Here is a 16,082-nt window from a genome sequence, read left to right as displayed (position 1 = left end):
CCGGCGTCCCAATACAAAATAAATTCTATCCCAATATTAAAAACATCTTATTTAAACTCAAAAATGTACTTGCCCTTGAGGTTAAAAAAAAATGTATATATATATACACACATACCATTAAAAGTTAGTAATAAGTGCCATGTTTAAAAGTGCTTTAAGAGGTAAAAAGTGCCACACAATAAATAACCATAAATAATTTAAAATACATCATAGAATAAAACCACACTGTTAGTAAAAATGCATCAAACCAACGGCATGTGTATCATTATGCTAAAATCTTGAGGCAAGTAATTCAATTTGTAATAATAATAATAATAATACTAATAATAATATTGGCAATAAGGGTTATTACAATTAGGGTTAGGGTTAGGGTTAGGTGCCTTGAAGTCGACGGTGGGGGCTTAAATCACCATCGAGCCATTTCTCACGATCAGATATGGCAATAAAAGAGGTGAATTTAAGTCTTAATTTGTTTCCTGTGGGTGTTTTTTATGGGAATGTGGATCTTTCACTTTAATTTGAGGAGTGCCTATGGTTAGCATTTTCCACATTTTTATCGTGTCATGCAGTGTGGGACTCGCACTGGTCTGACCTTGGTCTTGACTCGGTCTTAACCCCTCAAAGCCTCGGTCTTGACTCGGTCTCAGTACACTCTGGTCTTGGTGATGACTTGGTCTCGGTTTAAGTGGTCTTGACTACAGCACTGGCAGTGGGACGGTCACACACTTGCTCTATACTCTAGATATACTCTATATAAGCTACTACTGTTTTGTGCTTATTATCTGGGCCAAAAAACACAACAACAAAGCATCATAATTGTGCTGTGTGTGTGTGTGTGTGTGTGTGTGTGTGTGTGTGTGTGTGTGTGTGTGTGTGTGTGTGTGTGTGTCCGGATGGCCTCTCTGTGCTGGCATGACTTCATCCACATGCTAAACCTACACAGACATCACTTCACATATCTCAGAGTCATAGTCGCCTCCGCACCGACTCCAGACGTTACAACAGGCATTTATAAAGGGCCCATGTATACTCATGTAAATGCAGACATGAAAAGCTGAGATGATCATTCATGCTTTTATATATCCCGACTGTTTGCTGTCCTGGCTCCGAAATTCTTGCTGTTCTGAGTTTGTACATTAATGGTTGAATACACTTATTGGAAGTCGCTTGGAAAAAAGCTTCGGGCAAATTAAATTGAATATCATTTATTACCATCTGGACCTGCAGTTGCCAAATACTGGATACTGAAGCAGCTATAATCAATATTTTTTATAAATTGCTTGTGTAGTGATGATCCTATAGATCAGGGGTGTCAAACATACGGCACGTGGGCCAGAAGTGGCCTGCCAAAGGGTCCAATCAGGTCCACTGGATGACATTTGCAAAGTGTGAAAATTGCAGAGAAGTAATGAATTCCAATTCCATATTTACCACTTTAATCTTGAGTTCTTTTTCTGTAAATTTACGAGTTTTTCCCTTCTCTCCTGGGTCTGTAACATTATTTTTATTCTTTAATGGCCTAAGAACGCTGTCGCAGCAGAAGCAACTTGCGTTCTCCGACATCAAGCTGACAAGAAGCTCTGTGGCCGATAAAGTTTCTGATCTTTTTGGAGAGGTTTACTGGTCTGACCCACTTGAGATTAAATTAGGGGGATGTGGCCCGTGAACTAAAATGAGTTTGACACCCCTGCCATAGATAATTACTTTCCTGTTTTGGTTTTGGTTCGCTCTCATAGCACCATTTTTAGCCGCAGCAGTTTCCACCAAAAAAAGCTGTACATTATGGACTGTCCACTGCTCAGCAGCAGGCAGCAGACAGACACAGTTAGAGACTAGCTGGTGAACATGGTGAAGCAATTAGCAGCTAAAGACACATAGAGAGATATATTCATCTCAGGAGAATATTTGACATTAATCAGGTGGACACACACGATTTCAAATTGCTCGCAATATAACCCAACTATGATATGTATATGTTGTTTATGCTGCCGTATTTATTACATGCTTAAAGGTGCAGTAAGTGATGCTGCGCAAAGATTGTTGATATTTGAGCTCAACTGCCAAACAAATACAACCCCCCCACCCCCCTTCAGAAGCTCCGCCCACCAGATCCACAGACAGATAACCATTGGCCTGCCGGCACATTCACACATCTCCCCCACCGTGCACTCCTTTTCTGTTTGTTTTCCATTTATACAGCCAGGGCTGTGAATTAATAGCAGATTTATTTTCTTTTCAAGATTATTTTTTGGGCATTTTTAGGCCTTTATTTGTCAGGACAACTGAAGAAATGAAATGGGAGAGAGAGAGGGGGGGGGGATGACACAAAGCAAAAGGCCACAGGTTGGAGTCGCACCCTGGAGGAGTAAACCTCTATATATGGGCGCCCGCTTTACCAACTGAGCTATCCGGGCACCCGACACTGGATTTATTTTCCGCAAAGAAAATATAGAGCTAGGTGACCGTGAGGCGATATCGCTGAATTTGACTAAAAGTGTACTGGATTAATATCACTTACTATACCTTTCAAGCTTCTAAAAATCCTTCAATTAAAACAATTCATTCCCACACTAAGACCATAGCCTGTGACGAGGGGTCACAAATGCACATCGCGTTATTCAAGGGCTCAAAAGACAAGGAACAAATAATTTATCCGAGACTAATTAACTTCCTTTTCACCCACCTTAAAGCAATAGTATAACAGTTTGGGAAAATACGGTATTCACTTTCTTGGCAAGAGTGAGAGGATTGATCCCACTCTCAGACATTTAGAGTGATATTCATGTCGTATTTATGACTCTTGGAGGTAAATAAGTGTTTCCCAGAATGTCCCAGAACTAATCCTTTAACAAGACAAGCCTGGATCAGATATAAGGGGTCCAGAATGGTGCTGCAAAGCTTTTGACTAGTTCCCCACATCCTCATATTAATCATCTAAGTCTTTGAGTCAAGTATGAACCCAAATGGAAAGTATTATCAGCAAAATGTTCTTGAAGTATCAAAAATGTGTGTGTGTGTGTGTGTGTGTGTGTGTGTGTGTGTGTGTGTGTGTGTGTGTGTGTGTGGGCTTGTTTAACTATATTCGTCAGGTCCAAAAACTGGGAGTCCAGTATACTTGTGGGGTCCGGACAGCTTTGTGGGGCCAAAATGCTGGACCCCACAAGTTTAAAGGGCTGTTTGAGGGTTAAGACTTGGTTTTAGGATTAGAGATAGAATTAGGTTATGGTTAGGGTGAGGGTAAGGGTTAAGGTTAGGCATTTAGTTGTGATGGTTAGGGTGAGGGTAAGGGGCTAGGGAATGCATTTTGTCAATGACGGTCCCCACAAAGATAGTGAGACGCACTATGTGTGTGTGTGTGTGTGTGTGTGTGTGTGTGTGTGTGTGTGTGTGTGTGTGTGTGTGTGTGTGTGTATCAAAAGTAAAAATATGCATTATGCAAGTACTGTTCTTTATATCTTATTATTTGATTATTGGGGCGACCTCTAGCTCACCCACTAGAGTGTGCGCCCCATGTAGGCTGAGTCCTTTGCAGCGGCCTGGGTTCGAGTCCGACTCGCGGCCCTTTGCTGCGTGTCTTTCCACTGTCACTATCAAACAGTGATGGCAAAGTACTCATTTCCCATAATCAAGTAGAAGTACAGATACTTGTGTTAAAAAATACTCTGGAAAAAGTAAAAGTACTGATTTAACTTTTTTACTCAAGTAAAAGTAACAAAGTACAGACTTTAATAAAAGTAAAAGTAGCCTTGCGAATGACAAGCTACCCGGACCACACAAATGTTACTAGAGTGCAAGCTGAGAAACTTCAGTGGACAAGGAGAAAAGGCTCTTTATATTCCATTGCCTACATTTTAAATGGATGTCTGCCAATAGACCTAAAACATCACATATATGAATATTGTGACAGAGCCTGGGACTCCAGGTTAATAAGATTCTGACTGAGTAGCGAGATATGAATTCAGTTGTGATTCTGTGAGAACTCACAGATCCAGTTTCTCTTTTTTAATCTTCCCTTTAACATTTAAAGGAATCTACATCAAGCCACAATGATTTGCCGCGAATAAATGCCGCAGAATCTGTCGAGTCGTCTTGTATTGGTGCGTCAAGTGCAACGTACAGTATATTCCCATCCAATTAGATTCAATTTGGTATTAATGACGCAAAAATAATAACAGTAACTCCACTGAAATTATTTGAAACTAAAGTAACGAGCCAATTTTGTAAAATGTAAGGAGTAGAGAGTACCGATATTCATGTTAAAAATGTAAGGAGTAGAAGTAAAAAGATGGCACAAAAATAAAAAGTAAAGTAAAAATATCTGAAAAATCTACTTGAGTACGGTGTTACTAGAGTGCAACCTGAAACATCTCTGTTATCAAATAAAGGGAAAAGCCCCAACAATATTATTTGATAATTGATGCATTAAAATGTAAGCAGCATGTAACTACTGTGTATGTATGTGTACAGTACATATATTGGGCGCATTTATTGAGAACAAAGCATCATCTTTGTTTAAACGGATTAGGTTTGTGTGTAATCTTATTCCACTAAGTAACTATTATAGCTGTTAATTATGTAAATGTAATGTAGCAAATGCAAATGTAGTGAAGTATAAAGTGGCATGATGTGAAAATAATGTACTTTGTTCCTTTTCATGCATCATTAATGATGTGCTCTCTAGCAAGCTCTCTGGGGAAAACGTAATGGTTGAGATCGAGAGAATAATGGTAATATATCTTTTGCGAGGAGCAAACAGCCAAATTTAATTAAATCCCAACAGCAGCGTCCACAGAGGAAACAGATACGTCAGCGTCGGCCTACACTTCAAACTTAAACATGTTGGTTTCTCCCGTGCGGGCTCTGAGATTTATAATGTGACAGTTTTGAAATGTGCTGAGCTTCAAAGAAGTCAGTAGAACAATGAGCACACGGGCTTTAAATTATTCAGGGTGAAATCAAATCACAGCAGGACTTCCAAAAGCCGTGAAGTTCACTAAAGTGAATTTGTTCTGGTGTTTTTAAATGTACAGATTACTGAACAACGGGTCCATCCTGACACCCAGTGGTGGCTCCCAGTACTGCTTTGGGTGATATTGGCAGTGGTGGCCTAAAGGGTCGAGAAGCGAGCTTGTGACCGGGAGGTCATCGGTTCAATCCCCAGACCGACAGGATAAAATCTGGGTGGGTAAAGTGAAAGAGCAGCGCTTGTCCCTCTTTCATTACCACCACCGAGGTGCCCTTGAGCAAGGCCCTTAACCTCCAACTGCTCCAGTGGAGCCGGTCAGTGGCCAGCAGGTCAGACTGTGGTGGTACCGGGCAGCTTCCAGGTCTGAATGTGGAACTGTGGGAATGTGATCAGGGTATTCCTGCAACAGAGAACTTTCCCTGAATAAATTAAGGTTAAAGTTAATAAAAAAAATAAAGTTTTTATACGTTATAAAAAAAATAAAAAAAATAATGTTTTGAATGAAAACTCAGTTTAGAAAACATCACTTTTATTTCAACCATTTACACGGTTGAATTGACATTTTCCTCAACAGAAAAGTTCAGCGCATATTTCCACCCCCCATCCCTGTGGGGTGGCAGTAGCTCAGTCAGTAGGGAGTTGGCTTAGGACCCGGAGGGTTGCTGGTTCAAGTCCCATTATGGTGGTGGACTGGTAGCTGGAGAGGTGCCAGTTCACCTCCTGGTCACTGCAAAGGTGCCTCACTCTGACATCTCTCCAGTATAGGTACTGAGCGTGTGTGTGTAATTCAGTAATAACAACAGATTGAAAACATTGTAATTTCCCTTTGTGGGATTAATAAAGTATAAATTATTATAACATCACAATAGCATCTCCTCTCTGTACAAGGCTTTAGAACAGGTGAAAAGTCCTTCGATGGAGAAAAATTAAATCTGCCTGGGAAGAGGAATTTGCGGTTAAAATCCCTAGCGAAATATGGGAAAGCAGTCTTGAACTTGTTCACACATTAATGCAAGACATTGTCTTATTCAGTTTAAAGTGCTTCATTATTCTAAGTGTCTCCTTTATGTGACAAATGTCAAATCATAGATGCCAGCCTGTCTCATTGCTATGTTATGTGTCCAAAATTATTTCTGGAATAAGTTTTTCCAGGTTTTATCAGATACATTTGGCATACATTTTGAACCTATTTTAATTATACTTGGAGTTTCTGAGGAGTTTTTGAGACTTACACTGGTGCAACAACATTTTGTTTCATATGGTTTAATTTCTGCTAAAAAACGTATTCTTTTGTTTTGGAAGAAAAAGGAAGTTCCAACTCTTAAACTGTGGCTGACAGAGTTGACTGGTACACTACATTTAGAAAGAATTAGGTATGCTCTAAAAGACAAGATTTTGTTATTTGAAAAAACGTGGTCCCCTTTTATTTCTTTTTTGCAAGCTAGTGATTAATCTGTACGCCTTCATTACCTGCCTTTACCACTGGATAGCACTTTTGGGTGGGGTTGGAGATGTGAGTTTTTATTTCATTTAATTTTTTATGTATTTTGGTTAAGTTGTCAGTTTTATGTTTGCAAAAAAAAGTGTAGTTGCAAATGATCGTCTGCTGGAATACCAAATAAAAACATTTTGAACACAAATTATTATAACATTACAAATATGAGAAACATAATCAGGGTTTTCCCTTCCATTATAAAGCTTAGGCGCAGCAAAATGACTTTTCTCAGATCTGCTGTCACTTAAAAGCGTTGTTAACCGCATTAACGCAAACTCATTTTAAAGAGATTAACGTTATTTTTGGCCTAGCAAACTTTGTAGTTTTTTTCACATGCTGTTGCAACAACTAGTAACGTTAGAAAAACTACAACACCACACCGGATCAAAGCACATAGCAAGCCGATACACTTTTCCATGTTGTGTTGATAAGAGCATTAAAACGAGAAAAAAATAATGGGACAAAAAGAAATCAAGGAACATTTAGAATAGATAAAAATGTGCGATTAATTGTGATTAATTGTGAGTTAACTATGACATTAATGCGATTAATTGCGATTTAATATTTTAATCGTTTGACAGCACTACTCAGATCTAATGATTACAGTTGGTCCCCAGTACATGTCTTTAACAAGTTTTGTCTTTAAGCTTTTTCAGTGTTATTTATTGATTAGCTGCTCTAGCTTTTCCAATGTTTTAGACACAGATATTGCAATAACTATGGTCCAAAGTGATGTAAAATTGCATTTAGTTTTTTATTGAAAAAAAAACATCACATTTTCTCGAGAGAGGATCCCTAAACCCACAGCCAAATATGTGCAACTAAGTCTTCCACAAACCTAGTACGCTGATAATAAACAGAAATGCATGTATTCAAAACTGAGATGAACCGTCTATACATACCCATAAACCTTGGATGCCAAACAAAGATGGTTCCAGTGATTTGGGCATTCTAGCAGATTGTCAGTTTGATTGTCAACGATTTCAGCGAAATCTGCAGTAGGGGTGTGCAAAATTCGAAACGCGATTCAAGCTCTACCGATTCAAAATCGATTAATTTTAATATTTTTATGTTTTGTATTGCATGTCTACTGCAATCACATGGGAAAAGTAACTACATTTACATACTGTCAAACAGTTTTTTTAATCGAGAATCGTTTTTGAATCGAATCGTGACATTTTTTTTGAATTGTGCACCCCTAATCTGCAGTGAAACGTTTTACTAACTCCACCTTTTCCCTCCGTTTTCATTCAACCACCCCCAGGGAAAACCAGGTCAAAAATAGTAGAAAAAAATAGAAAAACTAAACAGCACATAGACACAGTCACAGGTGCCGTTTGGATCACAGCTCCTCCTTGCCCTTCTGAGAGTCCGAGGCCGACGCGGTGTGAGCTTTTGCTGTCTTGGCGGCAACTTTTACCGTCTTTTTCGCCGCTGGTTTGGCGTCCTTTTTGACTACCTGCTTGGCTTGTGTTTTAACCATCTGCTTTGCGTCTTTTTTAGCCGCAGGTTTGACTTTGTCCGCTGTCTTGGTCTTTGCTGGGGCTCCGGCTTTGACCTTGGCTTTCGGAGCGGCTTTGGCTTTTGTTTCGCTGACCGGTTTAGCCTCTACTTTGTCCGTTGGCGAGTCAGCCGGCTTGTCGGCCTGCGCGTCTGCCGGTGCGTCCGGCTTCTGCTCCGCTGGTTGATCTTCTTGCTTCTTATCGTCTGCTTTCTCCTGGTCGGCCTGCGCCGGAGGTTCGGCTTTTGTCAGCCGGGGCTCGGCGCTGTCGCTCGCCTCCTTTTGGATGAACTCCTCGTTCACAGGGGTCGAAAACGTTTTCAGCATATCCTGAGCTTGGATTCTCTCCTACAGGACAGAAAAAGTAAACATTTGAGGGGGAAAAAGAATGCAACATTGGCAAGAATCAAAATGTAGAGGCAGACAAAGAAAACTCATATTCATACTGGATTAGAGTCATGATGTGGATGTTTGTAGTAGGGCTGTCCTCGACTAAATAAATTCTTAGTCCACTAACATTTATAGGATTTTGTCGACTAATCGATTAGTTGATTTAATTGACAGAGCTGTGCGCTTTGAGAGGTGGTTAAGACTAGAAAAGCACAATATAAATGTAGTTAATTAACCATCTGTAAAACTGAGTTTCTCCACAATTAATCCTGCAAAAGCACCACTTTAAATCTTGTGTTTACCATAAATGTGCTCAGGAGTTTCTTGGAAATAAGTAATTAAGCATTAATAAGCATAAAAAATGACTAATCGACTAAAGAAATCTTAGTCGACTAAGACCAAAACGACCGATTAGTCGACTAATTGACTAAGAGGTGGCAGCCCTACAACTTTGACTTATAGTTTAAGCGAAACAATCAGTACATTGAATTCTTTACGTGTTTACACTAACAGATGCTGTCGGTAGGAACTACTATTGCAGAGCGCTTCCCAGTTATGCTGCAGTGAGTCCACAGAGATGGTCCGTACCTTTTCCTCGTGAGCTGGATCCAGGGTGAACCACAGCGCCACAGCGCACCTCTGACCCTTGGTGACGGCTCGGACCCCGTGGGGGTTTTCCTGCCCCGCCCCGAACCCCACCACGCGGCCGCACCGTGGGCGCACCTCGGCCTGCAGAAGTCCGGGAGTAAAGAACGCGCAGCGTTTAATAGCAGTGAAGCTCGACATTTCATTATTATTGTTTGTGTTTAAAAAGATTCTGAGAAATAAGATTCTGCAGACAGAAGAGCTGAATATTTACCGTGACTGTTTTACTGTCCAACTCGGTGAAAATGAAATCTCCTCCCTCAAAGTCATCGTTCAGATAAAGGATGGCACTGCAGTAGAGAGACACATTCGGACGGTATGTCGGTGCTCGTCAGGACTCTTAGTGAGTGTGTGTGTGTGTGTGTGAGAGAGAGAGAAAGTGTGTGTGTGTGTTTGTGTGTGTGTGTGTGTGTGTGTGTGTGAGAGAGAGTTTGTGTGTGTGAGAATGTGAGAGAGTGTGTGGGTGTGTGTGTGTGTGTGTGTGTGTGTGTGTGTGTGTGTGTGTGTGTGTGTGTGTGTGTGTGTGTGTGTGTGTGTGAATGTGAGAGTGTGTGTGTGTGTGTGTTTGTGTGTGTGTGTGTGTGAGAATGTGAGAAAGTGTGTGTGTGTGTGTGTGTGTGTGTGTGTGTGTGTGTGAGAGGGAGTGTGTGTGTGTGTGTGAGAGAGGGTGTGTGTGTGTGTGTGTGTGTGTGTGTGTGTGTGTGTGCGTGCGTGTGCGTGCATGCATGCGTGCGTGCGCGTAATTTGTTTACTGATATTTTCTTTTAACTAACAAAAAACCTATGAATGTCTATGGCGATATGTCGCAGCCTTTTGCGATGTGTTTATTTCGAAAGCTGATATTGTGAAGACGATAAAGAAACAATGAATTGTGCAGCCCTAGTGTGTGTGTGTGTGTGTGTGTGCGCGCGCGTGTGTATTTGTGTGTGCGTGCGTGCATGCATGCGTGCATGTGTGCGTACTCACCTGTAGTCTCTGTATGTGTATGCAGGAGGTTCCTTTAAACACTTGTTGAGCTCAGAGACCAGCACACAGTTGTCCACGTGAACAGGGTGACTCAGGTCCTTACGGTCCTCCTGCTTCTCTGAATGAACAACAGAGAGCAGAGAGAAGGTCAAACACAGGTCCAACCAGGGTCACCTTCCCCGAGTACTGCACCCAGACTCTTTTAAGCCAGCGTGGACTCTGCTCGCAGCACCCTGGTCACCAGCAGCAGCAACAGACAGCTAAAAGAGAAACCTGACGAGCACCAAACAGCAGACAAAGTTACGGTGCGTTCTTTTTGTCGTGTAATCGCGACTAGTAGCTCGAGTGTGACGTCACATCCGTGTCGAAAAACAAATAACCGCGGGGGTTGTTGTGTTCTTTTTGTCACACGATACTACGAGTCGGAGAAAAGATGGATTTTTATAACATTTTTAGTAACATTTAGGATTCTATTCACCCAGTTATTGACATATTACACACATATATTTCACAGTTTGATACATGAAAATTACGTTTTGATTAACGTTAACGTTAGGCTACTGCTCTGCTTTCTGCTCAAGACTCGGCTTAAAGCCGTTGTTGTCATACAGCAACCGAGCATCTCTAGCCAATTTCAGCTGCACAAGCTCCAAAATAACTAATCCGGCGGAATTTAACTCCTAATAAGACTGTAGAGACATGTCTATAGGTAGCAGTATACAGCACTATGTTTAACTCCTAATAAGACTGTAGAGACATGTCTATAGGTAGCAGTATACAGCACTATGTTTAACTCCTAATAAGACTGTAGAGACATGTCTATAGGTAGCAGTATACAGCACTATGTTTAACTCCTAATAAGACTGTAGAGACATGTCTATAGGTAGCAGTATACAGCACTATGTTTAACTCCTAATAAGACTGTAGAGACATGTCTATAGGTAGCAGTATACAGCACTATGTTTAACTCCTAATAAGACTGTAGAGACATGTCTATAGGTAGCAGTATACAGCACTATGTTTAACTCCTAATAAGACTGTAGAGACATGTCTATAGGTAGCAGTATACATAGCTATGTGTACCACGTCTTCATTTGGTTACAACAAAGACAAAAGTGCTTAAAATTGTAGAAAACCACAATGTTTACTGAAAGTGTTTATTGAAAGTGAACTCAGGGTCCTCTGAGTTCAGACGACTTGACGAGTCGTATATATACAACCTCTGTGGCGTTCTTTTTGCAACTTCCGGTTCGTAACTCCGGAAAACAACTCGTAAATCGACTTCGGTGGACAAAAAGAACACACCATTAGCGACTAGCTGGTAATAAAGGTTATTGGGGCAGTTTCTCAGAGGTAAAATACCTCAACCTTGTATTAGAGGCCCACTTAAGTCCCACTCAGTCACTGAGGCTCATGGGGGGATGTAATATGTGGATTTATTTGCCATCCAAAACACACCGAAATAACGTGATTTATCAGAAACAAAGTTAAAAAATGTAAAGTCAATTATCCAGGTTGGTGTTGCTGTGGCAAAGAATATTGAGTTATTATCACGTTCATGGGTAGTGTGGCTACACACAAATGTACAGCTTTTCCTGATTTTAATTTAATTAGTTAAGGGAAAGAATGGTGCATGGATGTAGGGAATTTCTTGTGTTCATGTTGTTGTTTAGTTTTATTGTTAACATAAAAATAATTTTGAGATGACTTGAGGGAAGAAAAAAAACCGTTTCCTACAATATTGCAATATTCTTAAAGTGCAATTTATCAATGCAGTTTTTAAACTACTTCATGTATTTAGCGATTTATTATTCTCGTGTGGAATGTGTCGGTACATGATCCGTTCTGCCTGCGCAATCCGTTCTGCACATGCGCAAAATGTTCGTGCATGCGCTGTTGTACGAGGATTTAGGCCACTGCACGATCTGTTCCACGCTTCCGGTCGACAGCCAAGCTAACGTTAGTTTAGCTAACAGCTAATTCAGCTAACCGCTAGCTGAGACAGCATGTAATAACTTTAAAAGACTCTCAAAATAAAACTTGAAAATAAACGTTAACATATATAACAGCTGTTACGTCAGTTCTACTACTTGTGCTCATTTAAAATACAATTGCTCAATACCTTTCTTTATTGTTATTACTGTAAAGTCTTACTGTAGTCTTACTGTAGCTGTAGCCTTCTTCTCCCATTAAGTTTGACTTAACGTTATTTTAGACTGAATCTAGCTGTCAGCTAGCGGTTAGCCGAATTAGCTGTTAGCTAAACTAACGTTAGCTTCCCGGCTAGCGTGGAACAGATCGTGCAGGTCTTTTCCTCGGTAAACAGTATTATCTTGCGCATGCGCAAAACAGATCGTGCAGGCAGAACGGATCGTGTACCAACAGAAAGTATGAATAAATAAATGTGTGGAGAATGTGTTACTAGTGTAAATAGTGGCAACTTATAGGAGTAGCACTCCGAATTTTCTTTTTAATGATACAATGACAATAAAAGGCATTCTATTCTGAGACTGAAAATTTAGTTTTGTTGATAGATCTAACAGATGTATGATACATCATTTTATGAATGAACTAGTCTCGCATTGCCAGACCTTCCTCCACAGCGCCGCGGAGGAAGGTCTGGCTAGTCCACACAGCATTCCTGGATGGGAGAAAAACGTGCTCTGGTTTATTGGCATTTCTTTAAACCAATTACAATCGTCTTGGGTGGCGCTAAGCTTCGTACGGTGCCTCTGCAAAATAGCCTCGGGAAGGAACTTGTTTTGGTCGAACATGTGGACATTCAAAAGAAGTTTTAAGGTGCTTACACACCAACCAGACGGCCGACCCTCGGCAGTAAAGCCAGTGGAAATGATCAGTCGCGTGCCCGAGGTCCAAAAAACTGCCTCGGGATACACTGAGGCGACACCGACTTGAGAAACGTAATACGTCTCCATAGCAGCAGGAGGCGCTACACTGTATTGTTGCCCAAGAAATGACAACCGGCAGCTAATTGGACGAACGCGTCACATGGGTTTGTTTTCTCCGGGAAATTCAAAGCCAGACTGTCATGGCGTCTTCGTTGATGAATACGATCTCATATTGTACTAAAATAGTTCACCGAGACATGTTTCTGAAAACATTTTAAGCGAGAAATAGGCCGTGTGTGTGTGTGTGTGTGTGTGTGTGTGTGTGTGTGTGTATGTGTGTGTGCAGTTGCTGAATCTGTCTTCATTTCAGATCAACAAAGATCACTTTAAAAGATTTTTGTCAGATTTTGAGAGAGTCTAGACACTTGTTACTGCGCGCTGCACGTAGAGCACATGCTTTTTTTTGTTTTTTTGTTTCAGTTTGAATGAATGTCTTTTATTGACATCAATATATATTTATTTCATTTAGCATGTTTTCATGGTTCAATACAGTTTTTTTTATTTTTATAATAAATTTCAGCACTGTTTTACTTGGAGTGTCATGTTTGTTTTTATCCAGTATCAATTCTAAATACTATCGGTCAATTAATCGGTTATCGGCAAATACGGCCCAAACTAGCTATCGGTATTGGTCGACCTCTAATCATCATCATCCTCACTGGGGCCAAAACTAGGGAGAAGTATTTTGAATCGTCAGCAGTGGATGAGTCTCTAATGTCTCCAGTCTCTTACCGTCGATGGCGGAGCGACAGACCAGGTGGGAGTAGGAGAAGTAGAGCGGGGCGTCCAGACGGAAGTACGACCCCAGCACCTTCTTCACCTTCTCGCTGCTGTCGAAGAACAGACGAGCGCTCTTCAGTGGGACCGTCCCATCCTGACCGAGCTGGAGGAGGGGGAAAGATTAGATTAGATAATACTTTATTTATCCCAAAATGGGGAAATTCACTTATTACAGCAGCAGCTTTTGTGTGCAAAAAGTACTGAATGAATGCAAAGTGGCATTATTTAAAAAACGTATTTAAGTAAAGTAAAGTGAGGTGGCCATAGTGCGAAAAATACTGCAATGTAGGCAAGTAATTGATGTGAAATTAGATTGAATAATATGTAATTAAATAACAGCAAAAGTAATTAACCATAATATAAAGAATATTGAAAAAGTAAGTACTCGGAATGGAGAAATATAAATACAGATAATAACAAAGATATACATAGAGCCATGATGAGTGGTGGGTAATTGAAAGAGGAACAGAAAAACACCGTTTCACTTCACCAGACGCTACGAGGTCAACGTCTCTTAATGGGACGGTTTTCATGAAGAGTTTCTAGTTAATTAACGCTGTTCACGTTGGATGTTTAAAGTTTCTGGGGAGGGCTGTTCTGTAATGAGAACATCACAGGTCTGACGAAATCTATTCTCTCTCCATCTGTCTCTCTCTGTCTGTCTCTGTCTCTCTCTCGCTCTCTGTCTGTCTGTCTGTCTGTCTGTCTGTCTGTCTGTCTGTCTGTCTCTCTCTTTCTCTCTCTCTCAGTAGATGGCTGCCTACCAAAAGCCAGGTTCTGTGTGAATTGTTGGGTCTCTGTAAATTATAGAGTGTGAGCAGGACTACAGACCTTTAAGTAGGGCTGTGCAATTAATTGAATTTCGGCTCCCAACGATCACCAAAATAGTATAATCGAGAAAAAACGATTATTTTGCCATGTTCTGTTTTGCAAGAACACTCTTATTTTGTCTTGTCTTCTGAATGACACGCACACATGTGCACGCACACATCCGCCCCTCCCGAAGCCAGTCAGGGAGGCCAGTCGTGTGCATTTCATCCGCTGGAATTTAAAAACTCAGCGCGAGTAAAGATGGCGGCAGCGTTTGGAGAGCAAAAAAAGGCAAAACCAACTCAGTTGTCTGGGAACAGCTAACGTTAGCCCCCCCCCGCTGTAGTATACTGTCTATAGACGTTGTATTCCGCCGACACGCTGTATTCACTTACTGTTTAAAACTTTTTCCAGCTTAGTGGGGGTGCATAGGCATACTGCTCAAAACCAACATGAAAAAACATAGTAATGTTCCCTCAGCATTTAGTTTAGTTGTTAAACTGTATGTAAATGAGCAGGGACGTTAAATCACCTGTTTCACGTAACGTTACTCTAAGGTACCGTCTATGTGCTGGATTTTTCCCTGATTTTTCCTAAGCTTAGCTCGCAAATAAGCCCACTGACGGCGACATTATTGTTGATAATTTGGCACAATTTTTAGTAATGCCAGTGAGTGGTCATAGTGAGTGAACATGTGATGTGAAATGCACATTGTGTTATGTGTGTGGAACTGTTCATTAGCTGTGTAACGTTATGTGTGATCTCTGTAACAGTAGTAAAACTGATTGTATTCTGATCCAAAGACTCTTTCTGTGTGATTAAGGACACTAACAGATCATACCTTGGACACTATCCATTATATCCAAATGTTAATGAGTAATCGTGTTAAATAATCGTGATTTCAATATTGACCAAAATAATCGTGATTATTATTTTTTCCATAATCGAGCAGCCCTACCTTCACGGCCTTTAGGACGGTGACCCCCTGGAACATCTCACTGGGGGTGTGGGGGGACGGGCGCCCGCTGTAGCCGTCACCTTTCAGCGCCGCTGCCTGGGAGACAAGGACAACATCAACACGCTGACATGATGCACTCACACACACACAACATCAACACGCTGACATGATGCACTCACACACACACAACATCAACACGCTGACATGATGCACTCACACACACACACACAACATCAACACGCTGACATGATGCACTCACACACACACAACATCAACACGCTGACATGATGCACTCACACACACACAACATCAACACGCTGACATGATGCACTCACACACACACAACATCAACACGCTGACATGATGCACTCACACACACACACACAACATCAACACGCTGACATGATGCACTCACACACACACAACATCAACACGCTGACATGATGCACTCACACACACAACATCAACACACATGATGCATCAACACACACAACATGATGCATGATGCACACACACAACACAACATCAACACGCTGACATGATGCACTCACACACACACACACAACATCAACACGCTGACATGATGCACTCACACACACACAACATCAACACGCTGACATGATGCACTCACACACACACACAACATCAACACGCTGACATGA

General features: G+C 41.1%; 1 protein-coding gene across 2 annotated transcripts in view; it reads right to left on the bottom strand.

Moving 5' to 3' along the window:
* Positions 1 to 7,574: 7,574 nt before the first annotated feature.
* p3h1 (prolyl 3-hydroxylase 1) overlaps positions 7,575 to 16,082 on the bottom strand; it is a 26,920-nt gene continuing 18,412 nt past the window's right edge. For both annotated transcript variants that reach the window (XM_028575894.1, XM_028575893.1), the window contains exons 10-15: positions 15,421 to 15,516; positions 13,605 to 13,755; positions 9,964 to 10,081; positions 9,212 to 9,287; positions 8,941 to 9,081; positions 7,575 to 8,310 (exon numbers count right to left, since the gene is read on the bottom strand). In XM_028575894.1, coding sequence (XP_028431695.1) covers positions 7,804 to 8,310; positions 8,941 to 9,081; positions 9,212 to 9,287; positions 9,964 to 10,081; positions 13,605 to 13,755; positions 15,421 to 15,516 — 1,089 coding nt within the window. In that variant the 3' untranslated portion in view covers positions 7,575 to 7,803. The remainder of the gene's footprint in view (positions 8,311 to 8,940; positions 9,082 to 9,211; positions 9,288 to 9,963; positions 10,082 to 13,604; positions 13,756 to 15,420; positions 15,517 to 16,082) is intronic.

Source organism: Perca flavescens, chromosome 4, assembly GCF_004354835.1.
Source record: "Perca flavescens isolate YP-PL-M2 chromosome 4, PFLA_1.0, whole genome shotgun sequence".
In the NCBI taxonomy this organism is placed as follows: Eukaryota; Metazoa; Chordata; class Actinopteri; order Perciformes; family Percidae; genus Perca; species Perca flavescens.
Note: the sequence above shows the minus strand (reverse complement) of the source record. Positions and strands in the feature narration are given on the sequence as shown.